This window comes from Peromyscus maniculatus, chromosome 21, assembly GCF_049852395.1.
Source record: "Peromyscus maniculatus bairdii isolate BWxNUB_F1_BW_parent chromosome 21, HU_Pman_BW_mat_3.1, whole genome shotgun sequence".
In the NCBI taxonomy this organism is placed as follows: Eukaryota; Metazoa; Chordata; class Mammalia; order Rodentia; family Cricetidae; genus Peromyscus; species Peromyscus maniculatus.
Genome location: NC_134872.1, coordinates 5803167 through 5830394, shown reverse-complemented (window position 1 = coordinate 5830394; position 27228 = coordinate 5803167). Strand labels below are relative to the sequence as shown.

General features: G+C 46.3%; 1 protein-coding gene and 1 pseudogene across 4 annotated transcripts in view; one reads left to right on the top strand and one right to left on the bottom strand.

The window, feature by feature from the left end:
* Positions 1-27228, top strand: part of Ilrun (inflammation and lipid regulator with UBA-like and NBR1-like domains) — a 78025-nt gene that overhangs the window by 40285 nt on the left and 10512 nt on the right. For 2 of the 4 annotated variants that reach the window (XM_042266011.2, XM_006983125.2), the window contains one exon: positions 16000-16328. The exons of 1 other annotated variant lie outside the window; for it this stretch is intronic. In XM_042266011.2, coding sequence (XP_042121945.1) covers positions 16000-16328 — 329 coding nt within the window. The remainder of the gene's footprint in view (positions 1-15999; positions 16329-27228) is intronic. One more of the 4 variants, XM_006983128.2, reaches the window with a different exon arrangement.
* On the bottom strand, positions 1375-9503 carry LOC121824840 (MICOS complex subunit Mic27 pseudogene; annotated as a pseudogene).

Genomic DNA, 27228 nt, shown 5'->3' with positions numbered 1-27228 from the left:
TTCTGTGACTAGATAGTAAACGAGTGCCACTTCTCTGGATTTTGAGGGAATTAGAGAGATTGGTGACCCTTTTAGAATAGCACCCAGTAAGGAAGAATCAGGGTCAGTTCTGCTGTGATTAAAAGTAAAGGTCTGGCCATGGGTCACTTAGCACAGGGAATCCACCCCAACTGTCAGCTTGTCTCATATGAACTTTCTTAGTAATTTCCCTAAAGGTTTTCTTATTTACTTACTGTGTACATTTATTTGTCTGTCTTTCTATTTGTTGTTGTTTTGTTTGCCCAGCTCAGCTCTAGCTTTCTTTATAGACAAAGGGAGATAGCCAGTTGTACAGGAGAAGCTGAGGCATGCTGGTGGAGCCCGCAGCCAGGGGCAGCAGCTCCCAGAGATGGACCTGCCCGTAGGACTGCAGATGCTTCCCTCCCATCGTGCCCCTTCACCACAGCCTTCTTCACTGCACTGCCACGAGACCCGCAGAAACGCTGGCGTCACTCGACAGGGAATTATTTTGGTATATTTTATTTTGTGTGAGACTGAGTCTCATTGTATATCTCAAGTTGACCTTGTGGCAGTCCTCCTGCCTCGGATTTCCAGATGCTGGGATTGTAGGTGTGTACCACCATGCCTAGCTCAGACCAAGAATTTCTCAGAGTATTCACGCATGCTGTGTGCACTAGCTGAGTAATGAGAGCAGAGATGGGGAGACTTGAAAGAGTGAGTGTGTAAGGGACACGGCTGGGAAAATCATCTGAGCTGGATGCTGGGTTCATCAAAATTCTGGAACCAGAAAGCAGAAGGAAAGAGAAGTCCCTTAGCAGTAAAGACCACTTGCCACACCTCCTGAAGACCCAGGTTCAGTACCCAGCACTCACAACAGCCTGTTATCAGTTCCAGGGTTTCTTGTACCCTCTCAACCTCTGAAGTCACACGTGCATGTTCAATACACACAAATACATAATCTCCACCCCCCACATTGGCCAAAGTGTTTATTTGAAAATGTCATGGAAAATATTCCAAGTCCTGCTCTGTCAGTCACCATTTGTTAAGTGATTTTTCACCATTGTTTACAACTTGGTACATCTTGCATCTCTAGGATTCTAAATATGCTGAAGAACAACCTTCAATCTGTTGTAGCTTTTAGTGCTGACATATCTTTATCTTCTGCCTGTGATCTGAGAGCTTGTGTCAAGTGTAAACTGTGTAGTGCCTGGGGGCGGGGGGTGATTTCATCTTTGTCGCAGAGGCAAGGTGTTTTGGTGGAGACACTGAATGTTCAGGACAGACTTTTTTGCAAAGATCCCATCAGATCTTCCTATCTTTGGTGCAGAGAATGATTCTCTTTCATTGTTTTTGTCTTAAATGACTTAAAATGAGTTAAGGCCTTGATAAATCTACCGCCTTCTGGCAGATGCCTTTTTTCCCAGTTCTGTTTGCAATTATTACTGACTGAGCTGGGTAGCAAACAGTTGCTCCTAGCGGTCCAATCCTAGTGGATAAGCAGTTTTCTTAAACCTAGAACCCTTTTTTTTTTTTTTTTTTTCCTGAAACCAAACCCACCAGTCCTAAAGCTGTAGTTAGGGACTCCCATTTTGGGAAGAAAACCTTAAGGATTCTTCAGATAGATATGTGCATCTTTTCCAAATTGTGCTGTATCCATTATCCCATTCTTCATAAAGACTTAAACACCCTTGGACCAGCCAGTATAACAAACATTTGTGGTAGAGATGGATGCAAAGCCTGTGTGTAAATAGTAGGCCGTTCTTCAGCATTGTTAGAATGGAAGGTGGTGCAGTATATACGGGGCTCCGTTCTGGGCTCACTAGCTGCTTTTTGGGTTTCTCCTCTTTGGCCAAGTGTACATTTATAGATGCATATAACAGATGTGCGGGCATGGTTGTCAACTTCCTGTGCTAAAGACAACCGTATCCATGACCCTTTGGCTCACAGTCTTCAGATGGAGGGCTCAGAGGGACAGCAGTTCAAGTTGACTTGTATCACCACAATCCCTCTACATAATATATCTTTAAAAAACAAAAACAAGGGCTGGAGAGATGGCTCACTGGCTAAGAGCACTGGCTGTTCCTCCAGAGGACCTGGGTTCAATTCCCAGCACCCACATAAACATACATGCAGGCAAAATACCAATCAACACTCATAAAAAATAAAAATAAATAAATTATTAAAAACAACAACAACAAAAACAAACAAACAAAAACAAAAAGGGACTATGTGCCAGTCAGACAAGGTGGAAAAGAAACATCCTGGGAAAAGAATCAGAAGCTGGGTGGTGGTGGTGCTCACCTTTAACCTTGTTACTCAGGAGGCAGAGGCAGGTGGATCTCTGTGAGTTCGTGGGCAGCCTGGTCTACAGAGTGAGATCCAGGACAGCCAGGGCTGCTACACAGAGATTCTGTCTCAAAAAACAAAACAAAAACAAAGTACGAACAGAATCAGTACAGGTTGGGAACTTGCCTAGTTAATGTCAGACATCAAACACAGATCTAGGAAACATGGGCAGCTTTAAACACAAGTCCCCAAAGGAAAAGGAAAATGTCATAGGAGTGACACCCACAACCCTAAGATAAAGCTGGAGTCATTAGGACAGTGTAGTACTGTCAGAAGAAAAACACACACACACACACACACACACACACACACACACACACACACACACACACACACACACACACACACACGGAGTAGTAAACCACCTCAGAATTCTCTCTCCGAAGAGAACAGCATCATCTCAGACACCACATGCACTGACAGACTCAGGGAAAGACAGCAGTGATGGAGTTCTGTTGAAGTGGTCTGTCCTTCTCGTTTTCACTTCACTGGCTTCTTCATTTCTCTGGCTTTATCCTCCTGATTCCATCACATAGCCCAGACAGGCCTGAATAGAAATAGATGGATCTCCAGAAATACACTGGAGAAGATTATGTGAAGGTGCTGAGCCGACCTTCACAGGCTCTACAAGACACCCTGGCAAAGAGTGGAGATGCACCAGATGGGCAGAAAGCAATTTTCTTTTTTTTCCCCCCTTTTCTCTTTTTCTTGGGGTTTTTCGAGACAGGGTTTCTCTGTGTAGCTTTGCGCCCTTCCTGGATCTCACTCTATAGACCAGGCTGGTCTTGAACTCACAAAGATCCACCTGCCTCTGCCTCCTGAGTGCTGGGATTAAAGGCGTGTGCCACCACCGCCCGTCTCAGAAAGCTAGCCCAGTTTTCAAAGGATGGGTTTGATAAAGCATTGGTATTGATGCCTCCTGATCTCTTAATAATAAAATGAACAGTTCTTTTTTAAAAAATGGGCCAAGTACCTAAACAGAGTAGACATCCTGTTGAGATGAGCTCTGTAATTATGAAGAGACACAGGAGAGTCTCCAGTGTGCATTATCAAATAAAAGAAGCTCAACTATAGAAAGGCTTTGACTTGTGTATGCTGTTCCCACTGTGTGACATTCTGGGAAAGGCAGAGCTGGAGTGGTAAAGGTACTCATTGGCCAGGGTTGGGGAGGGATGAACTGGCTTGGAAAGGAAGATGTTTCATTCGGTGGCAGGATGTGAATGCTGCATAGTGATATATACATCAGTCCACATCTGCACGTATAAAACATACAGCACCAAAATGAACAGGATAAGCTGTGGCCCCAGAGTGGTGTCAGGGCCTTCATCAGTTTAACAAACTGGCACAGTGATGTGGCCACCAGTGCAGGAGCAGGCAGGAAGACAGTGAGTGGGTATTACAATAGTAACCATGTAGGTAGAATGGGCAGAAAGGGCTCACCCAAACAAATACGGTGTGGGTGTGAATGTGCGTGTGCATGCATGTGTTTTAAGACGGTTTCTCTGTATAGCCCTGGCTGTCTGGAACTCGATCTGAGGCCAAGCTGACCTTGAACTCAGAGATCCACCTGCCTTTGCCTCTTTAGTACTAGGGTCAAAGCTGTGTGCCACCACTGCCCTGCTGTCAGACGTTGTTAACAGGTAGTTTGAGAGTGGTGACAGGGAGACAGCACTTGAGTTTGCGACTGAAATGGGATAGTTAGTTTGTGAGCTGTGACAAGTGTGGTTTGTGGTGTGTGGAGACTGTGATAAATTGGAGACCATGTGTGTCCCCGGAGGAGAGGAGAGCAGAGCCCATGACAGTTCTGAGGTGTGCGCTTCAGTCTGTCTGGCCAGAGGGGCATCCTTAGTTCTGCACTCACTGCAGAAGGCAGTGGGTGAGCAATGGAGCTGAGGGCCTTTTTAGAAGAGGCCCAGCCAGATGCCTAGGAGGGGCCCAGACCTGCAGCACACCAGTACTGATTAGGCCCCCAAATCTCTGCTCACTGCTGAGCTGGAGAACAGGTTTGGTCCAGTTGAGGCCCCATGGTGGAACTGGATAAAGCCAGCGGGTGGAAATGAGAAGACAGACCGTGTCAAAGGTCTGCACCACTGCGCTCTCCCTCTGAGTTTGTCAGCGGTTTGGTGCCTCAGGAGGGATGGGGCTCTTCGGAGAGAGACTGTGGGAGGCGGAGTTACTCCTTTGTTTATTGTGTTGGTTCGTGTGTTAGTCCAGCTAGGATTGTGATGTGGGTTGAGAACAGTTTTCCTTTAAGCCTGAGACAAAGCAGGCTCTTTTTGAAGAGGGGGAAGGGCGGGCATAGTCACTGGGGAGCCAAAGCCTTCACCAAGGACAGCTCCAGACCACCACCATGCAGTGTGTTATATATATCTTCAGCCATCAACAGGTCTGAGACTGGTGGGGCTCACGTCTAACCATTTTGCTTATAACTATTCAAAACATAGTCGGTAGCTCTGTAGAAGTTAAACCCATCACATAGAAATGTGTGGACTGCTGCGCCGTGGTGGCACACCCCTTTAATCCAAGCACTCGGGAGGCAGGCAGCCGGATCTCTGAGTTCAAAGGCAGCCTGGTCTACAGAGCTGGTTCCAGACAGAGAAACCCTGTCTCGAAAATTAAAAGAGAGAGAGAGAGGAGAGAAAAGGAAGGAAAGGAAAAGAAAAGAAATAATGTGGACCAGAGGGATAAAGGGAATATGTGGACTAGAGGGATGGTTTGGGTGTTTCCTTTTTTTCTGATTTGTGTATGTGTGAGTACATGTGTGTGCATACCTGCATGTACAGAGGCCAAAGGTCTATTTCAAGTGTTTTCTTCTGTTGTGTTTTTTCTTACAAGGTTTTGTTGGTTTGCTTGTTTTGTTTTTTATTTGGTTTGTTTTGGGGTTTTTGTTTTGTTTTTTCCTTTTTCCCCCCAAGACAAGGTTTCTGTATATAGTAGTCCTGGCTGTCCTGGAACTCGCTCTGTAGACCTGGCTGGTCTTGAACTCACAGAGATCCGCCTGCCTCTGCTTTTGGAATTCTGGGTTTAGGTGAAGCCATACAGCACCTCGCTCAGCCCATTTTATGTTTTGAGATAGAGGATCTCATTGAATCTGGAGCTCACCAAGTCAGCCAGCAGGTCCCAGGGCCCATCTGTCTCTCTCCACCTCTGAGCACTGGGCTTTTAGATACAGCCCACACCTAGCTTTTATGTGGGTGCTGAATCTAAACTGAGGTCTTCATGCTTGCCATGTAGGTTTTTTTTTTTTTATTTTTATTTTTTTAAGATTTACTTGTTTTGTGCATAGTGTTTGGCCTGAATGTGCGTGAACTGCCTGCGTGCAGTGTCGACAGAGGCCAGAAGAGGGTGTTGGATCTCCTAAACTGAAGTCACAGATGGTTCTGAGTCACCATATAGGTGCTGAGAATTGAACCCCTGTCTTCTGCAAAATGGCCATTGTTCTCTCGCTCTCGCTCACTCAAATATTTATGCATTTTATGTATATGAGTGCTGTGTCTTCATGCACGTTAGAAGAAGGAATCGGATTCCATTAGAGACGGCTGTGGACCACCATTTGGTTACTGAGAATTGAACTCAGGACCTCTGGAAGAGCAGTCAGTGCTCTTAACCACTGAGCCATCTCTCCAGCCCCTTGAGTGTTTTATTTTAAATTGCTTCTTGCCGAAAATTCTATAAGATACCAAGATTCTTTAGGTGTGCCCCTTCACTCTTGAGACATTCAGTTGGAAGTTTGAAACTGTCTTCTCTTCTCATTTGTGTATAAAATGGCAATTAAAAATTTAAGCCCTTGCAGCTGGAGAGGTTACTCAGTGGTTGAGAGCGGCGGCTGCTCTTCCAGAGGACCCTGGTTCACTTCCCAGCACCCACATGGCAGCTCACAGCTGCCTGTAATTCCAGTCCAAGGGGATCTGAGGCCCTCACTCAGACATACATGCAGGCAAAACACATGTGCACATTAAAAAACCAAAATGTTTTGCCTGGCAGTGGTGGCGCACGCCTTTAATCCCAGCACTCAGGAGGCAGAGCCAGGCAGATCTCTGTGAGTTTGAGGCCAGCCTGGTCTACAGAGCGAGATCTAGGACAGGAACCAAAAACTACACAGAGAAACCCTGTCTCAAAAAACAGAAAAAAAAAAAAAAATGTAAGTGCCTCTCATAATGCTGACTGGAAGGATTATAGGATTATTAAAATGTCATTTTTGATCTGTGTGTTTTTTACTAGTTGCAAACATTTGGCTCTTTTTTAAAGGTATTTATTCTTATTTTATGAACATTGGTGTTTTGCCTGCATGTATATCTGTGTGAGGGTATCAGATCTTGGAATTAGAGACAGTTGTTAGCTGCCATGTGGGTGCTGGGTCTTGAACTCGGGTCCTCTGGAAGAGCTCTTGACCACTGATCCATCTCTCCATCCCCCAAACATTTGGCTCTTAATACACACTACAGCTTGATTTTGAAGTTTATAGCTTAGGAGTTGTTTTGCTTATGTTGTGTGTGTGTGTGTGTGTGTGTGTGTGTGTGTGTCAGTCAGAAGTCCCATGTTGGGTGCCTTCCTCAGTTACTCTCCACTGTAGATTTTTAAGAGTGTAGGGGTGGGAGTGGGATGTGTGAGTGTATACTGTAGCTAGAGTTTTCCTGCCTTGCCCACAGTTAGGACAAATCTTTGTCTCCCGCCAGTCCCACAGCCGCTCAGACCCAACCAAGTAAACAGAGACTTATTTTGCTTACAAACTGTATGGCCGTGGCAGGCTTCTTGCTAACTGTTCTTATATCTTAAATTAATCCATTTCCACACATCTATACCCTGCCACGTGGCTCGTGGCTTACCGGTACTTTACATTTTCCTTGTCCTGGCGGCTGCTGTAGGCAGTGAGTCCTTCTGCCTTCCTGTTCTTTTATTTCTCCTCTCTGTTAGTCCTGCCTATACTTCCTGCCTAGCCACAGCCGATCAGGTTTTATTTATTGACCAATCAGAGCAACACATTTGCCATACAGACCATCCCCCAGCACAGCCAAGTGCAGACCATCTCAGACACCTGCACTCAGGCCCGTGGTCCTAATCATCCTTTATGCAGACCTGCTGGGTAAAGCCATGAGGAACCCAAGAGTGGGCGCCCACAGGACATACAGAACATCCCACAGCAGTATACCTTGTGTTGGGTGCCTGTGGAGGCCAGAAGAGAGCATAAGATCACTTGGAACTGGAATTTCAGACTTTGTGAGCCACCTGTGAACTCAGGTCCTCTGGAAGAACCATATGCAGTCTTGACTGCTAAACTGTTTCTCCATCCCTTCCACATTACTTTTTTAGACAAGTTCTCCCACTGGCCTGGCACTCAGCAACTAGGTTAGGTTGGCTAGCCAGTGAACTCCTGGGGGTGTTGTGGGATCTCTGATGGCACTGTGAAACTCCAAGACTGTGTTATACAATTAACCTTGGGTCGGGAGGCGGAGCCAGCAACTTGTTGACAAGAATTAGCCAGAGAGAGTAAGGAGGACCTGGGAAGATGGATAGAGACACACAGGAAGGAGTAGGGAGGGACTTAGAGATTGGCAGGCATGTTTAGTTTGGGACAGGAGAGATGCTTCTCTTGCTGGGTTTCTGGCCAAAAAGGAAGGTCAGCAGATTGCTTCTTGGCTTCTCTGATCTGGCAGGCTTTTACCCCTTTACCCCAACATCTGACTCCTGAGTCTTTATTGAGAAATAAAACAACCCAGATAAAAACAGCACAAGGCGGGGCTGGAGAGATGGCTCAGAGGTTAAGAGCACCGACTGCTCTTCCAGAGGTCCTGAGTTCAATTCCCAGCTCCCACATGGTGGCTCACAACCATCTGCAATGAGATCTGGTGCCCTCTTCTGTATACATAATAAATAAATAAACCTTAAAAAAAAATTTAGAAGAAAAAAAAAAAAAAAAAACCAGCACAAGGCTTTGCCTGTCTTCCCTTCCCAGCTTTCCACACAGGTTCTACAGATGCACAGTGCAGGGGCCTTGCTGACTGAGCTGTCGCCTGAATTATGTTCTCAGGGTGTCTGCTCTTCTGTTCTTTTGAGACAGGCTCTTGCTATGCGTTCCTGTTTGTTTTGGTACCTTGAACTTGTGGCAGTCACTTGCCTCAGCCACCTGAGTGCTAGTATTGTGTGAGTGAACACCACCACGGCCCGGCTAGAAGTTGAAATGAAGAGAATTTACATGGTTGTGTTAGTGCACACTCATGGAAGCCAGAGGGGAGCACCAGCTCCCGTGGAGCTGGCCTTACAGCTGCCTGCCATAGGTCCCGGCATCCAGACTCGGGTCCTCTTGGGAGAGCCTTCAACTCTCCAGGCCTGCCTTCTTCCGTTTGACTCCACCTTGGCTACCGTGAGTCTTGCTACTTAGCCAAGGGCGGCTTCAAACTCGTGGCAGTCCACCTCCAACCTCCCAAGTGCTAAAATAACATGCGTGTTGCTCTCCTGTCAGTGCAGCGGTGCACTGTTCGGTGTGCGTGTGCGTGTGCGTGCTCCTGTCAGGGCAGCGGTGCACTGTTGGGTGTGTGCTCCTGTTTCACATGGGCTGCCTCAGCCCGGTATCCACATCCAGGGTGGTGGTTCGATTCAGTTGGATGCCTAGGTCCAGCTGCTGCTCTGGGGAAGGAGGAAGTCCCAGACAGACAGGACTCACTCATGCACAGGTCTGGGAGGACTTGTGCTCCGTGCTTACTATACCGGCACTGTCCTGCCCTCCATTTTTAGCTTCCTATATTATGTGTTCACTTGTCAAAGACATCAGTATTGGAATGCAGCTGAGTCCTAAATGCCAAGCTTTATTTGGTTTCATCAGTTGATGATCTCTTTATTCCGGACTCCACCTGAGGTTGCTTAACTAGTCTTTGTGACCTCCAATCTCCTTTTATCTGTGACTTTCTTTGTCTCACTTTCATGACCCTGGATGGTCTTGAGTTCTGTGTGTTATCTTAAAGCCTACCTTGTCAGAAGGGCTTGGTGATCTTGTGGTTATACGGTGTCACCTGCTTCAGGACCAACACTTCCATGATAGGAGTTGCTGTGTCCTTGAGCAGCACATTGCACTCAGCCAGCACCACTGCTGCTGTGAGCCCTGGCCCAGGGCTCAGCGGTGTGTGTGTCAGGTTTGTCTGCTGTGGAGTCACTGTTTTCATTTCTTGCTGGGTTCTCAGTTCATTCAAGGGTCACATATCAGGTATCCTGCCAATCAGATATTTACATTATGATTCATACCAGTAACAAAATTACACATGTGAAGTAGCAAAGAAATAATAATTTGATGGTTGGAGGGCGCCACAACATGAAGAACTGTATTAAAGGGTTGCAGCTTAGGAAGGTTGAGAACCACTGTTCATCCTTAAGTGGGATAGAAGGTATAGGATTAAAATCTCCCAGAATTCTTTGCAAGCAGGTTTGTTTCTTGCTCATGTAGTGAGTCACTGGTGTGTAGCATTGTGGTCTCATGTATATTGATCTCTGGAGTTATGTAGTGCTGCAGTACTTGTTGCTCATAATTACTCTAGCTTTAGCCATGGGGGTACTTGCAAGTTGGCTCCTGTGCCCTGTCTATTGCATGCCTCCGTCTTCTGTTCTTTAATGGCTTCCTTTCTGATACTCTGGTTTGTCTTGTGTTTCCCATGCCCTAGCCCTGGAGCTGGCTGTTTCTCCTGGGAGCTTTTGTTCTCTTTTATTGGGAAACCAAACTCTGGACACTGGCTGTGTTCATGCTGCAGGAGTGTTGTTCCTAGTGGTCCTTTTAGCACTGGACCGATGTCCAACCAGTCTGTGCTTGTCTCTGTGCTTCTTCATTTGTGTGTGTCAAGCTAGTAGACTTGGTGCGGTGTCTGCCTACAGTGCAGTGCAACAGGCTTGGTTTGGAAGCTCGCTCTTGCTCATCTGAAGTGTCCCTCGGCAGTGAGACACTGTGCTCCATCTGCCACTCCCTGACTTTTGCTTAGCCCTCATTTCACCAGCACAGCGGCTTTCAGAGTGATCCCACATCACTGTCTGGAGAAAGAAACTTGCAGCTTGGGTGTGTTGCCTTGGACTTGTTTAATACTTCCCTTTTATTGGACAGAGTGTAGGCACTTGTTTTAAACATTGTTTCTGTCATCTACATGTCTTTTTGTGTTGGTGAAATTATTAGCACAGTGAGCTCCAAGCAGAGCATTTCCTTTACTTTTTTTATAGTCCGTTATGTACCCCAGGCTAGTGTTGAACATGTGATTGATGGCCCTGCCTTGGTTCCTGGTCAGTTACATTATTTCTTTACTAATTTGTTAAGTATTTCTACAACATCTTCATCTGGAAGTTCTGATTCAGATCCTAAATTGCCTTCAAACCAGATATTTGCAAGCCATTTTTCCCCATAGGTTACTGAGTCCTGGCTGCTTAGCAATTGAATTTACCTTCTTGACTATTTTCCAGTTCATCTTGGTTTATTCTAGTTATTGGTATCAAAGCTCCCATGTTGGTGGGTAAAGGTACAAAGGCCTGAAGTGGAACTGATTTAACTCTAGCTTTAGTTCCCCTAGTGCTGGGTTCACAGCATCTTGCTCGAGTTGGAAGAGCTGTGTGCTTCATACTAGAGGTCCCATTCAGTCTCAGGCTCCAGGTCTGCCCTTGGCTGTCACTCACTCTCACCTCTAGACCCCTGGTTCTCAAAGTGATGTCTTTTCACTATAGTAGTTTGATGATCTTCCAGTAACTAGTTTGGTTTTGATATTATCAATACAATCTCTGGTTTGTAGTTCTTTAAAAAAACAAAAGATTCAACTTTTATCCTATTTTAATGGTACTGGGAATTAACTCAGGGCCTCATGCATGCTAGGCAAACACTACTTACTAACTACATTTCCAGCCAGTTAATTCTTAGGTCAGTTATCAAGACATTCAGACAAGACTTGGGAATGGTCAGCTTATTGGAATCTTTCTGTTGTTTTAAAATAATTCCCATGTACTTGGTGCAGAAATGAACTCATTCTGAATCATGAGGCCCAGGTGCTGTGCCCAGACAATGAGATTGTTCCACAAAGGCATACTGTCCATACCACCCACGGTGGGCATCAGAACTGTTTCCATTATTTGCATCTCAGAGGGCTTTCCTTTCACAGCTATTTGCAGAATCAGACCAAGGCAAAGAGGTGACATAGGTGTGAACAGTGATTATATCAAAGAAGCTTTAGTTCTCAAGGCAGAAGAAGAAATGTCATTAGCCTCCTGCTGATGATGACCTTCATTCTCATAAGCATTTTGTCTCCTGAGCTGTGAGAGTGAGGCGTGTGGCCTGCATCTGAGAGGAAGCAGGAACAACTATACTGTAAGATGGAGCATGGGAGGCTGGGGAGATGGCTCAGCAGGTAAAGTTGTTGCTGTGACCAGGTAAAAGAAGCCAGGTGTGGTGGCTTGTGGCTATGATCCCAGCAGTGGTGGGTGGAGACAGAAGGATCCTGGAGTGTGCTGACTGATCATTCTAGCCAATTGGTGAGCTCCAGGTTCAATGAGAGACCCTGGTAGCTGGACTTTCTTTGGATCACCAGCTCCTGAGTAATGACATGGAGACTTCTTATTAATTATGAAAGCTTTGCCTAGCTTAGCCTTGTTCCCAGCTTGCTCTTAAAACTTAAATTAACCGTTTATATTAATCTGTTTTGCCATGTGACTCATTACCTCTCCTCAGTACCGTATGTCCAACTTCCTCTGCAACTTCCTCTGTGTCTGGCAAATCCCCCACCTCTCAGACTTCCCCACCAGTTCCTTCTCTCTCTGGAAGCCCATCTATCCTCTCTTGTCTAGCTGTTGACCATTCAGCTCTTTACTAAACCAATCAGAAGATGCCTTAGGCAGGTGAGGTAAAACAGAGACATCTTCACACAGTGTGATGAAATACACCACAACATTTCCTCCTTTTTGTCTAAACAAAAAGGAAAGGGTTTTAACTCTAATATAGTAATACTATAAACAATAAGAACAATTAATCAGATAAAAATTACATTCATAATGTCCAGTCCATTTGTATTTGGCAGATTCAGAGATATTACTCTATTATCTATATCCTATCTTGGTGAGTCCAAAGTTTTATATCGAAACCACTTTGTATCATAACTTGTATTACTAACCTAAAAATACCTTTTTAGATCTTAAAACATTTTCTTAGATAAACAACTTAAGCTTTTATGTTTCTCAGCCTTATAAACTTTACATTTCTTTTGTAAGTTTCTTTTCTGAATTTGGTAACAAGGAAAACTGTAAACCTATAACTATCTAGTCTTTAACCTCATCAGAGACCTGAGAAGGGTAAGATATTACCTGAATTAATAGGAAGTGCAGAACAAACAACTTTGAAAACTATGGAAAGTTTTCAAAGAGACAGCTAGCTGCCTGGACAATCGCCCAAGGTCCCTCTGCAATATTGGGGCATCTGTCTTTGCCTTATAGGCCTAGAATATCTGACAGACTTTTGTATGTAGCAGGAATTTTGAAGGACTGTCCTACCCTGTCTTGGCAAGTTGACTTCCTTTGTGTCCAATTTGGATAGCATACTGTTAGCAGTTGAGGCAAGGGTAGTTTCTTGCCTAGTGGCTAGCTTTACCACATTTAAAGCAAACTACATATGGAGGTTCTTTGATGCCCATCATCTTCTCTGAAGTAGATTGGTACTGCCAGGAGCATACATAACTCACTGTCATGAAAAGCCTTATGTTATCAAAACATTTTAAATGTCATATTCTATAGATCTTTGTAGTGTTTGAAGACCACCTATCTGTCTAAAATATATTTGTTTAACCTTGAAAACATACCTAACATGACTGCAAGTTTGATTGTTATATATGACTAACTAGTAACTCGCATTTCTTAATTTTCCTAAGCAGTTTGTAGGACTAGCACTTTACATTTTTAAGTAATCTACATAGGTACAATACCTTAAATGAGTAGAAACATATATACAGTATGTTATAACAAAAATAACCTTAAATTTGTATCAGTATACAAAAATCCTTACCAATGTAAACTGTTGAGACTGGTTTTAGTTTAAAAGTAGAGTCAATAATCTACCCTTTTACCCTGTCATTCCTGTACCCACCCCCTTTTATTTTTTACTAGATAAGAGAGAAGGAAGGATAGAGGAAAGAAAAAGAAATCCTATAATTTAACCTCCTTTGTTTAGTTTTCTCCCTGACCATGACCAATAACAACTTGTAACTAACTCCCCTAAACAGTGACAAACAAAACCACCCACCTCACCTCTTGGGAATGTGTCATGTTCTTAAATTACTTCCTGCTGTCTCGGGGCAATGGCATCTTTTGTGGACACTGAGAAAATTTGGATAATGTTCAAGTCCTGGGAGAGCTAGCTGTATCATTTGTTGTCCAGTCTCTGTGTGATGGGAGAGTGCAGGGCTTAACTGAGGTCCTGGCTGGAATAGTCTGTGAGATTGGACCCTCTCAGCTACCTGCTTTGAAGTTGCTTAAGCAGTTTGTGGCCCAAAACTTATCTTTAGTGGCATTACCACAGTCCAGGTGGAGTTGTCATTGCAGGGCCCCATCATCATTTGGAGACCTCCAAGGTCATTGCTCAAAATAGTCATTATTCACTGCAGACAACTTAAACATTTTAAATGCCTCCCTGACTGAAGAAATGGGAGTGATAAAAGGAAGATCCCTGGCATCCCTCTCTTGCCTCCACGCCTGCTCCCACAGTCTTATATACCCATTTAGACACACAGACAGGACACATTCACTTCAGCTAGAAAGCTAATATAGGAAGATGTAGAGTGACTTCCTCAGGGCCTGCTGCCAACTTGCTCTTGCTTAAGGCCCATATCTCACTGTTTTACAAGATTAACTCAGTCTAGAACTCTAGTCTTCTGGCTTTATAATAAAGTGGCATGCCACATTCAAGATGTCTTAACTGAACATGACTCAGTCTCCTGGGTAGGAGAATTGCCATGAATTTGAGCCCAGTTGGATATACATAGTGAGACCCCCATCTTAGAAGCAAATTTTGTGGTAGTAGTTGGCGTGAGGACGTGTAGTTTGTTATTGTTTATTTTGAGACAGGGTCTCTCTACATAGCCCTGACTGTCATGGAGTTCACTATGTACACCAGGCTGGCCTCAAACCCCCAGAGTCCCACCTGCATCTGCCTCCTGAGTGCTAGAATTAAAAGGATGAGACACATGGTTTCTTTATGTGTCAGGAATGTTTGCCTGGGATACTGTGCATTGGAGTTTTGCAAGTGTGTATGGTTGGTGGATGCCGCTTCCTTTTCTCAGGAAAAGAATTGCCATTCCAGACATGAACAGCAGGTGTCACTGCAGCTCTGCTTCCTATGCCCAGCTCTTAGCTGGCCAGTTCTCAGTACAGCTTCCAGACCACTCAACTAAGGGATTGTGGCAGTGTGGCCCTGTAAGAGACTCTTCCTACGGGACCCCATTGAAAACCTGGGCATGGGCCCCAGTGCCTCCCTGTCTGTCCTTTCCGGTCTCTGTTCTAATAGACTGCCTTGCCTGCCACATTGTGCAGAGCTGAACTGTAGCACGGGTTTGCTGTCCTTAACCTTTCAGCAGCTGCGTAGCAGCAGCCAGTGTGGCTCTTCATGTCTGTGTCAGCATCAAAGGGGCAGCTCCTCTGCTCTGACAATAAAGAAATCAGAAAGGAAACTGTGATCAGGTGTCTTTTAGTATTGACGTGTATAGGTTCCGGTCTTCACTGTGTTTTCTCGGTGGCCTGTGATTGCAGGCCTCCACCACTATGCCCTGCCTGTACATCTTTTCTAAAACAGAACTTAAGGGCTGGAGATACGGCTTAGTGGTTAAGAGCACTGGCTGCCTAAAGAGGAAACAGGTTGGATTCTCAGCACTCACAGTTTACAACTGTCTATAACTCCAGTTCCAGGGAATATAGCACCCTCTTCTGGCCTCTGAGAGCACTGCACACATGTGGTGCACAGAGAGATAGAAAGGCGAAACACTCATGTACACAAAATCAAAATAAGTCTTTTTTAAAGAAATAACTTAATGCTTATCCCTGTTACAGAAGAACAGAGCTGGTGATGGATTGGGTTACCCTGGAAAACCAGGCTGTTCTGAACCTTCAGTATGCTTGCTTAGAAAGCATGATATCCTGGATCTGGTTAGTGCATGGTTACATGGCGTCCTTATTTAATTATTTATAATGCCTTTAGCTGTAGCTTCTCTTTTTGGACAGCATATGGTTATTCTAAATTGCCTCCCAAGTGGGGTAAGGTTAAATAGGTTACGAGTCTAGTCATAACAAAAAGTAAGCATTTTTAGCTTTAAGAATTCTGCCTTCCTGGAATTTTCAGAGTTAAGCACATGCAAAGTGAAGTGAAACCACACAGAGCATCCTGTGACCTGGAGCTCTCTGGTTCTGCCTGCTCTCTGGGTAATGGTTTCCAGATTGCTCCATGCAGCTTCCTTGCAGCTTCGTGGGTCCCACCACAGAACTGCACCAGAGCCTGCCTGCCCTTGACGCTATTGAAGGCTGTGCACATGTCTCAACAGCTTTCAAAGAGTTGGCTGTGGAGAATGGTTTTCTCAGTGGTTCAGTAGTATTTGGGTTTTCGGTGGTGATCACCCTGGGCCAAGGGTATGCCTGGCATTGATATGAGCTGCCTTTTTGTTTCAGATGTCATCTGGGTGATTCTCAGTGTGGAGGTGGGTGGACTTTTAGGAGTAACGCAGCAGCTGTCATCTTTTGAAACGGAATTCAACACACAGCCACATCGCAAGGTAGAAGGAAACTTCAACCCGTTTGCCTCTCCCCAAAAGAGCCGACAATCAGATGAAAACAACTTAAAAGACCCTGGGGGTTCCGGGTTCGACTCGATCAGCAAAAATACATGGGCTCCTGCTCCTGACCAAACCGAGCAAGATCAGGATAGACTGTCACAGAACTCTGTAAATCTGTCCCCCAGCAGTCACGCAAACAACCTATCAGTAGTGACTTACAGTAAGGTAGGTGCCCTCGGAGAAGGGGCAGGTGGTGGGCCTTGGGATCCGTGATGCTCCTTCCTGGCAAACTAGAATGCTAGACCACCCCTGCCCAGAGCAGACGTGGCGGCTGTCAATAGCATCGACACAAAAGCCTTCTCCTTCCCTGCGTGTCCTGTGGCTGCTGCTTCATCCACGTGTGCAATTTACTTCTGTCTGCTCTGATTGGGTGTTGAAAACTGAGGCTCTTTACCTTTGTTATTTTTAAAACTGACAAAACATCATTAGAAGTGCTTTCAGGGCAGGTGTGTACTGAGCTTAGCGTCATCGCAGCACCCGTCTGCCACGGGCTCCTGATGTGGTGTCTTGCTTTAGGTGGGTTTTTCCCTCTGAGTAAAAAGCCAGGCTCAATTATTTTCTCCTACAATGTTGTTGGCTTTGACTCTTCTGTCACATGTCCTCTTGCTGATGTCTTTTCTGTTTGCTTTGGCTCATGACCCCTCCCCCCAGCCTAGAGTGGCTCCGAGGGATGTTTTGCTTTGCACATGTGGGAGGTAAATAAGGGAAGTGATTGCAGTTTCAGAGTCTGGGTGTCAGCAGTGTCTCCCACTGTTCAGGGGAGGGTGGCTCCTGACTGCTGGTTTGATCTGAGCCCACAGCTAGGGTTGTGGTCACCGCTCAGCCATGTGTGCACACTCCCCCCATGACTGCTAGAGCCTCCGTGTCCAGTGCGGTCCCAAATCCACCTGTGCTGAGAGCCGACATTCAACCTTGGGGTTTAAAATGCACTTGTGTGTTGGCAGTCAGGGTAGCCTGCTATAAGAATGGTACTGTGTGATCAATCTCAGGAGCAGCTTGGTTCACTTGAGAGGATGCAGAATTGATTTGTTGATTGATAGGATAGTCATTGCAGAGACTACATGTTGGCTGTTTATAAGAAAAGGAAATTGGCCAGTGACTTGCCTGATTAAGGAAAGATTCCACTTTCTGTTTTTGGGGGCCAGGATCCTCCTGTCTGCCTCCCAAGTGTTGGGGTTGGAGGCCTGGTTCAAGGAAGCTAGTTAAGACTCCAGATCTTAATATTCAAACAAATTTTCTTTTTCATTTTTATTTTTGAGATCTCATACCCTAGATGAGCCTCAAACTTGCTATATAGCTGAGGAGGATGACCTTGAACTTCATGTTTTCCAGTGTCTGCAAATGCCGAGCTCACAGCCACCAAGCCTCCTTCCATGCTGTGCTGGGGATAGAAGGTCTCCTGCACACTAGGCAAGCACCCTACCAGCTGAGCCACATCCTGAACCCAGAATATTGTCTCTGCCCTCTCTCCCCTTAAATTAGACCCCCGCAGAGTCTGTGCCCATTATGGCAGGCAGAGCAGCCGTCCCTGCCAAGTGTGCCTTGTTGTAGTGAAATGACGCAGCTGAGGTCAGTGGGAAGATGAGAGTTGGCAGAAGCAGCTTAGGCATCCATTGTTTTCCGGACAGGGTGCTGTTTTCCCAGCTGGGCCTTGTACTGAGCATGATTGCTTAGGATATTTCTGGCTAAGGAAGTAAAGTCATTTCTAGCTGTGGACCATCTTCTTCAGAGATTGATGCGTCTTAACCAGTTCCAGTGGTTCTTGACAGATTGACGAGACAGGTAGAGGGCTGAGCCTCCTGTCAGCCTAAAATCCTGCTAGGCCCTGTTGTTTTTTAAGTGCTGGACAGTGGTGAAGACATTGCATGTATGTCATTGATGAGCTTATACAATTTTACTCCCCCCTCCCATTTAAAAGAAACTTTTCGGGGTTGAAGAGATGGCTCAGTCATTAAGAGCACTGGCTGCTCTTGCAGAGGACACAGCACCCACATGGCAACTCACAATCATCTGTTACTATAGTTCCAGGGGATCCAGTACCCTCTTCTGACCTCCATAGGCACCAGGCATGCACATAGTGCACACACATACACATACATTTGCTTACTTATTTATTTATTGGTTTTTTGGGACAGGGTTACTCTGCAGCCCTGGCTGTCCTGGAACTCGCTCTGTAGACAAGGCTGACCTCGAACTCAGAGATCTGTCTGCCTCTGTCTCCCAAGTGCTGGGATTAAAGGCTTGCATTAGCTTGCCTGGCTTACACATAAATTTTTTAATCATTTTTCAAAAATACAAATAAGCCAGGCGGTGGTGGTGCACGCCTTTAATCCCAGCACTCAGGAGGCAGCAGCAGGTGGATCTCTGAGTTTGAGGCCAGCCTGGTCTACAGAGTGAGTCCCAGGACAGGCTCCAAAGCTACACAGGGAAACCCTGTCTCGGGGGGAAAAAAAAACAAAACACCAACTACAAATAGAAATAAAAGCAGCTAGTGAGATGACTCAGTGAGGGAAGGGTCTGATAAACCTGAGACCCACATGGCGGAAGGAGTTTCACTGCAGTTGTCTTCTGACTTTGACAAGTGCACCATGTCGTGCCCACACTAAATATGTACTCATTAGAAAATGTACTCATTGAGCCGGGCGGTGGTGGCGCACGCCTTTAATCCCAGCACTCGGGAGGCAGAGCCAGGCGGATCGCTGTGAGTTCGAGGCCAGCCTGGGCTACCAAGTGAGCTCCAGGAAAGGCGCAAAGCTACGCGGAGAAACCCTGTCTCGAAAAAACCAAAAAAAAAAAAAAAAAAAAAAAAAAAAAAAAAAAAAAAAAAAAAAAAAAAAAAAAAAAAAAGAAAATGTACTCATTAGCTTCCCAGGAGAGATTGGATCTAGGAAGACTTGGATAAAATGGATGAATAATGTGAAGCTTGAATCTTTAGAGAAATTGGGGCCTCTGTTGTTTTTAATCCAAGCAAAATTTTGCTCAGAAAACAATATGAAGCGTCTGGCTAATTTTTCTGTGTCCAGCTAGATCTCTTGACTCCACCTCCTTTGGATGACACGGGCAGTGGTCAGTGAGTCGTGACACACCGGCCCTGGGTAGGACAGTTCACTGTACAGTTGGACTTGTGCCCACACTGTTTGCTGTGCATAGAGTGGGGAGCAATTCAGAGTCAGGTTTGGAGCGGTCAGCAGAACAGTCAGGTGTGTGGTTCACAGTGGGGAAGGAGTATTTGCACCAGGAGGTAGTGAAGTCGGAGTGAAGGGTAGGTGTTCACAAAGGTAGGTGAGGTTTGGAAACCGGGATGATACCCAGCGTGGACAGTGCTGTGGAGAGCTGTAAGTGCTGAGGTGTGGGCAGTGGGGGCAGGTTTGGTTGTTCCTAGAGTGTCCCTTTGAAGAGGAGTGGTTGGAACAATCACAAACGGCTTTGAAAATACTGGTACTAAGGGGCTGGAGAGATGGCTTGGGGTTGAGAGCAGTGGCTGCTCTTCCAGAGGACCAGCAGCTCATGGCCATCCTTGACTTCAGTCCCTGGAGAGCTAACTCCTCTTGTGGCCTCTGTAGGCATTGCATGTACATGGTGCATAGACAAAACACTTACACATATAACAGTAAATTAATATATACATACACACACACAAATATGTGTATGTATGAGAAACTAAAATGGATACAAGTGGACATCTAGTGATGAGACTTAAAGGGCCATGTGTATGGCAGTGAGACATTTGGTGGTTAAAGTCTTTTGCTGCTAATCCTGACAAGTTCCATCCCAGGACCCACATAATAGAAGGATAGAACCAACTTCCATGTTGTTCTCTGACCTCCACATGTACACCATGTAATTTATTTTACTTTTCAAAATTTTTTTATGTTTTGTTTTTTGAGACAGGGTTTCGCTGTATAGTCCTGATTATCCTGGAACTTGCTCTGTAGACCAGGCTGGCCTGAAACTCAAAAGAACCACCTGCCTCCCCTTTCCGAGTGCTGGGGTGAAAGGCATGCAAAGCATAAGTAAGGGGACTGGAGAAGATGGCTCAGTGGTGGAGAGCACTTACTGCTCTTGTAAAGGGCCCCATTTCGGGCAGCTCACACTCGCCTGTACCTCCAATTCTAGGGGATCCAATACCCTCTTCTGTTCTTCTAGGACACTTGTACACATGTACACAGACATCACACTCAGGTGTGCATACGTGCACACACAAAATTAAAAAAATAAAGCATAAGTATATAAATAAAAAATTTATATTTGACTTGAGAACACAGGATTAGTTGGTGCTTGAAGTTGTGAAGTGTGTCTGAGGCCGAGTGAGGAGACTACATTTGAGTTATTCCCAAGAGCCCAGACATGCTGTTAGTTGCTTTGCCTGTAGTTGGAAAAACAGCAGCTGAGGGGCTGGATGCCTGGCCCAGTGTCACACAGAGCTAGGACTCCAGTGCAGTGACCCATGCCTGAGAAGTCCCTGCCTCCAGGTTGGTGTGCTTGCTTCCCTAGTTCCTCTTTTGGCTGAATGAACTATGTTGAGTGCCAGCGTGGATTGAAGTGACTATCAAGGCAGGAAAGAGGCAACGTTGACGTGTGACAAGACATTCTAATGTCAAGTGGCCCGACACACAAACCATGTGGTGTTTATAATGGATGAGCAGAAAGGGAGGATGAGGTCCTGGATCCCAGAGCAGAGAAGTGTCTGCAGTCCAGCGGGTACCATCTTCACTGTGCCAGATGGGCTGCTGTCGGGAACACTGAGTGGACAAGGAAGGGGAATTACCCAGGGAAATTCCCACCAGCCATGGAGGCTGGGGAAGAAGAACAGGATGCTCTTGGGAGCTCATGCATGGTCTTTGTAGATGCTTTCCTGCTGCCTCTGAGCAGAACTTAACTTGTTAAAGTTGGGAGGACAGAGTGCAAAGATCTGTGGAGGCCCCTGCTCCGTGGGCACTGGGTGATTATGTCAACAGAATTGCACATCGGTCAGGCTTGGGAGCTGGAGACCCTGGAGCCCTTCCCTGGCTTCTGTGAATGAACTGTCTTAAGCTCCTGATGCCCGATTCTCAGGGGAGTCTTTGGGTGGGAGAGTGTGCCCGAACTGCATCCCACAACCCACAAAGGCTGACCCTCCCTGGGAGAGCTTCAAGGGAGTCAGCAGGGGAGTGGAGACTGACCTGCTCCAAAGATTTTTAAAGCTGGGTCCTTGCTTTTGTGGGAGTTGACCGGCCTCATTGTCAGCTCAGGTGTGGCTGATTTGTCCCATGTGCTGATGAGGACGACAGCTGTTTCAGTGACTCTGTCACTGTGAAAGTAACAGAACCTGCCTTCCTTGGGGTTACAGAAGGCAGGATACATTCTGGACAGTGCATTCCCACCCCATGATTCAGCTCTAGGGCCGAGGAGCCTCTGTTTGGGCAGTTGATTAGTGGAAAGTGTCCACGAGTGTGGAGAAAGGGAAGGGAGTGGACCTATTAAAGTCAAAGAGGCCATCTTATGGCCAGGATTGATTTCCAAATGCTTTCTGAAGCCTTCCAGAACAGTTCAGACACAATAGTGACTCGGGACAGGTGAGGCTGTGGATAACAGATGCTGTCTTCCATTCTGTAGCAAAGAGCCTTTGCGCCAGGCAGGCTGAGCCCAGGGTTTGATTTGTTACTTGGACTGGGAAGGAGCAGGCTGGTGTTTGTCATGTGCTCCTACCTCACACTGGATCACCGCCTGAGCCCCTGTCATTACTTCCACCAAGCCCTGGTTAGGAGAACGTGTGATTATCTTTGTGTGGAGTTCAGCTGTGCCTCCACTTTGCTGCAGCAGCCGCTGCTGAGTGCCATCTACCCTTTCTGCCCACATCCCCCTCTGTCTTATATTTTTGAAAGTGTGTGTGTGTGTGTGTGTGTGTACGTACGTACACAAGGGCTTGTGCACCATAGTGCTTGTCTGGAGGTCAGAGGTCAACCTTCCAGCGTTGGTCTGTCTTCAACCATTTAGGCCCCAGGAATCAAACTGAAGTTGTCAGGCCTAGCAGTAAGCAAGCATCCTTACCTCATGAGCCTCCTGGCCTGCCTCTACCTGGGGCTATCTTGTTGACTAAAGCATAAAGAAGTTAATTTCTCTCAGATCAGGGTGCTGGAAGGATTGGGGTAAAATAGACTTTGTTTGTTTGTTTATGGGGGTTGTTTTTGAAGTAAGGTTTCTCTGTAACCGAAGCTGGCTTGGGCTGTCTACCTTCCTGAATCTGTGACTGCAGGCATGGGCCCCACACCTGACTTTCCTCTTCCAGGGCTGCATGCAGAGTAGGCCAGCCCTCTGCTGCTGAGTGGCACTCTCCACCCTGGAAAAAGCTAATCTTTTACTCTATGGAATAAAGATGCAATGGCTTCTGGGTCATCTTAACCTGTTTTGAAGTGGCCACAGATTTAATACAGTAAGCATGGAGTAGTGATGCACACTTTTAATCCCAGCACTCTGGAGGCAGAGGCAGGAAGATCTCTGTTTATTCAAGATCAATCTGATCTACATAGCAAGTTCAAGGCCAGCCAAGGCTATGTAGAGAGACCCTACCTCAAAAAGAAAGGAAATTTAACATGGTAATAAGGGAGTGGCTGGGGGAGGTCCAGGTCTCAGTTCAATTAAAACCAAATTTAACAGTTTGACCAAAAATGGTTGTCACCACCTGGACTAGTGATTTCATGAGCTGCTGGAGGGCACCTCTGTTACTCCTGTCTAATTTTAGTAACCGAGATGCTCTAGAAAGCTGAGTGCTGTGTTCTGGCTTCCCAACTGCATTCAGATGGCCAGGCAGCCCTGCCCTGCCCTGCTAAACATCTCCTCCCGAGGAACCTCCTTGATCTCTTGGGTTCAGAGTTTATTGTTTTTTTTTAAATGTTTATTTTTAAGTGCGTTGGTGTTTTGCCTGCATGTGTGTCTCTGTGAATGTCTCACATCTCTATAACTGGAGTTATAGACAGTTGTGAGCTACCATGTGGGTGCTGGGAATTGAACCCGGGTCCTCTGGAAGAGCATTCAGTGCTTTTAACCCCAGAGCCATCTCTCAGTCCCTAAAGTTTCTATCCTTGTGACAGAAATTGTCCTACATTCCATGATGGTCTTCAAAAGATATAGTCTATGGTTTTCAGTTTTCCCTGAACATAATGTTTTAGGGTGAAGAGGGCAGCTGGCCTGCTACGCTTGGCATGCTCCATTCTGCAGAAGCTGCCTAGAATTTTAGGCACAGACACAGCCAGTCCAAGTCCCTAGGTAGGAATGTGCCTGGTGGGTTTGAGGAATGAGATGAATGGGGGTGAGCAGATGTGAAGTCAAAGGGCAGATATCAGATCCTGGGGTCTTTAAGGACCCCTGTGAAGCTTTTGTTCTGAGGGAAAGAGCCATCCAAGGGCTTAGAGCCTGGAGAGATGTGTTCACCCTGTCACATGGAATACAGGACACAGTAGAGGCAGGTATACAACGGCAGCTGGAGTAGCCCAGAGGAGGTAGAAGTGGACTCTCAAGAGTCTGTTGGTAGCTGGAGGGATGTCAGCGGACTGAAGGCTGATAGAGCAGTTTAGAAGGGTGGACACACTGGAGGTGAGGGCTGTGGTCAGGAGATGGGTGTGTGGAGATCTCTGTAAACACCCAAACAGAGGGGCAGCCTCACTAGAGGTTAGAGTACCGGGGCGGGGCTGCACCTCTGGGCGTTGTGCCCCATGGATGATGTCTACTCTTTAACAGGGTTGCCACCTTCCAATGAGGAGCTGACGTGCAGCTGTTGATACTAAGAACAGCACCAATGTCTCTGGGGACAAAATCTTCCATCTTCTAGAGAAGGTCCAGGACTAAACTCTGCTCTCAAATGTGTCCAGAGCATCATTGCTAGAGTTCTTCCTGCTTTCTCTGTGGTTCAGGTACTTGAACCCAGGGCCTTGGGTGTGTTCTTCCTCCCAGCCGCCCTACTTTTTCTTGGTTTGGTTTGGTGGTGATTGTCACTGTGTCTGATGGTTGTGAGCACCTGAACTCCTGGGCTCAAGCAGTTGTCCTGCCTTGGCTGGCCAGGCTACCCTACCATACCTGGCTTTTTGTTGTTGACAAAGTTTCACTGTGTAGCCTGACTGGCCTGGAACTTGCTATATACCAGGCTGTTCTCCAGCTCATGCAGCTCTGTCTACCTCAGCTGGGATTAGAGGTCTGCAGCCATGATGCCTGCCCCTTCCCTAATGTTCTTAGTGATCTTTCTTTTAGATTTACTTATTTTATTAATTTATATGTATGAGTGTTTTGCCTGAGTTTAAGTTTCTGTCTGCCTGGTGCCTGAAGAGGTCAGAAAAAGAGCACTGGATCCCCTGACACTGGGGTTAGAGATGGTTGTGAGCTGCCATGTGTATGCTAGGAATCGAACTTGGTTCCTTCTCAAGAGCAACAAGTACTCTTAGCAGCCTGGCCGCCGAGCCAACTCTCTGACTCCTTAGTGCTCTTCCTAATACACACTACTCTAGGACTCCCATAGTTACAGGAGATGGAACAGGCTTACCAGGCCCGTCACACTCCCACAGCAGTTATAGGAGGCCATGGCCAGAACCCAGCTAGAGTCCAACACTCTAGATCACGATGTGATGAGGCTGCTGGGGAGTAGAGTCGGCTGTCTCCTCAGGCTGGGCACTTGTGTCAGGTGTGGAGACTTCCTCACTCACCTGTGGGAGCTATAGAACCCGTGGCCAAGGAGGAAACAAGACAGAGCAGCAAGGGACCCACCCATGCTCTGGCAGCCCAGCACATTCTGTACCAGAAAGCGTTTGACAGGAGATTCTGGGTTTGATGCTGTTACAATGACTCCATCTCCTGAAAACTCAGAAGAGCCAGTAAAGGCCTATCCGCTCCACCAGTGTTTGCATTGGCATGGGCTGTGTGTGCGTTTTAAAATAATTTAAGCAAACAGTGTGGGCCTTGGAAAATATCTTTTGTTATGTAGCATTGCTGATTGACTGAGGCTGAGAAGTATATCCAGGAACACTCCTTTGTACCTCCACAGTGCCAACGGTGCCCAGCTCCTTTGTTTGTTTTGGGGCTCTGGGCACTGTTTCAGGCTGCTCAGGCCAGGCAGACCTATAGCAGAAACGCCAGCTCATTTCATGTTGGTTGTTACAACTCTCTTCTCCGAATTCAACATTTTAATTTCTGGTGGGGTTCTAAAGTCAGTGAACAAAAAGTGTGACTCACAGGTGAGGATCTGTTGGTGTAGGGTCTGAGCTTTCAGCCCTGGTTCTCCAGCAGTCTGCACTGACCAGACTCCACAGGCTGTACAAAGTGTGAGCATGAATTCTGCTGCCTGGGTGGCAGAAGTGGGCCTCCTCCTCTGCAGAGGCCTGAGGGACTCAGGCTTTTGGCTTGTGATGTGTTGCCTAAGAACCAGTTACAGTCGTCTGCTTTACATAGATCATATTGACATTGCTCATCGGTCATGAGTCTCCTCTGCTCAGCTGCTGCTGATCCCTGTCTCCAAAGGTGTTGGTTGATCACAGGTGTGCCTTGCTGTGGGAAGGGATGTGAGCCAGGAAAGAGAAAATAGGATTTGGGGAGATTGATTTTGTTTGCTAGTTTTTCTATTTTCTTTCAGAAAATTTTAATGTACTACGATAAATTTTTTAAAGATTTATTTATTTTTGACGTGTACATGTGTGTATCTATATGTGTATGGCATGTGTGTGCAGGTGCCCACACAGAAGAGGGCGTTACATCCTCTGGAACTTGAGTTATTAGGCAGTTGTGAGCTGCCTCATGGGGATGTTGGGAACTGAATGAATACTGGTCCTCTAGGAGAGCAGGAAACATTCTCAACTGCTGAGCCATCTCTCCAGCAACTCTTCCTTTCAAGGTTTTTTAAAAAAAGTTGAACATTTGTTTATTTGTGTATGAATGTGGATGTGCATGCTGCGGCTCATGTAAAAGTCGGGGTGACTTGAAAATTGAACTGGTTGTCAAGCTTGGTGGTAAGGCCTTTGCCCATTGAGCATTTTTAAATTTTTGTTTGTTCCTACAGGTAGCCCATGCTAGCCTAATCCTTCTGCTTCAGCCTCCTGAATACAAGGACAGGATGTGTTTGCACTCCCATTGGCTTCTCTTGGTGGGTGATAGGTGGATAGGTGGTGTGGTGGTGGTGGGTAAGGTACAGGGTCTTACTGCATAGCACTGTGTTTCAGGGTGTCTGTTGCTGTGAAGAGACACCATGACTATGGCAGTGTATAAAGGAAAACATTCAGTTGGGGGGGCTTACAGTGCAGAGGTTTAGTCCATTATCATCATGGCAGGAAGCATGGCAGCATGCAGGCAGACATGGTGCTGCAGTGGGAGCTGAAAGTTCTACATCTTGATCCGCAGGCAACAGGAAATAAACTGCCACTGCACATAGCTTGAACATATGAGACCTCAAAACCCACCCCCACAGTGACACACTTCCTCCACCAAGGCCACACCTACTTCAACCAAGTCATACCTCCTATTAGTGCCACTCTCTTTGGGAGGCATATTCTTTCAAACCACCACACCCTGGTTGTCCTGAAACTAACAGAAATCTGCCTGCCTCTGCCTCCCAAATGCTGCAATTAAAGGCAATCACTCCCATGCCCAGCCCACCTTTTTAAGATTGTGTGTGTGTGTGTGTGTGTGTGTGTGTGTGTGTGTGTGTGTGCTAGCGCACTAGAGTTATGTGCAGCCCTGTCTGTGGATTCTGGGAACCAAGTTTGAGTCCTCTGGAAGATTAGCAAATGCTCCTAACCACTGCACTAATTCTCCTGCCCTCCAGTTGACTTTTAAGTGCCCATAGGTGTTGGGGAAGAGAAAACCTTTACAATAGCAATGTCTTGATTGGTGGTGGTGGCACATGCCTTTAATCCCAGCACTTGAGAGGCAGAGGCAGACACATTCTCTGAGTTCGAGGACAGCCAGGCTACACAAAGAAACCCTGTCTCGAAAAACCAAAAAGAAAGAAAGTGGTGTCTTGGTGGATAGTAAATTAGAAATGAATTAGAGGGAAAACTACATGCAAGAAAGCCCAGAGGACATTGGGCAGCCACCCAGCTCTGGTGAG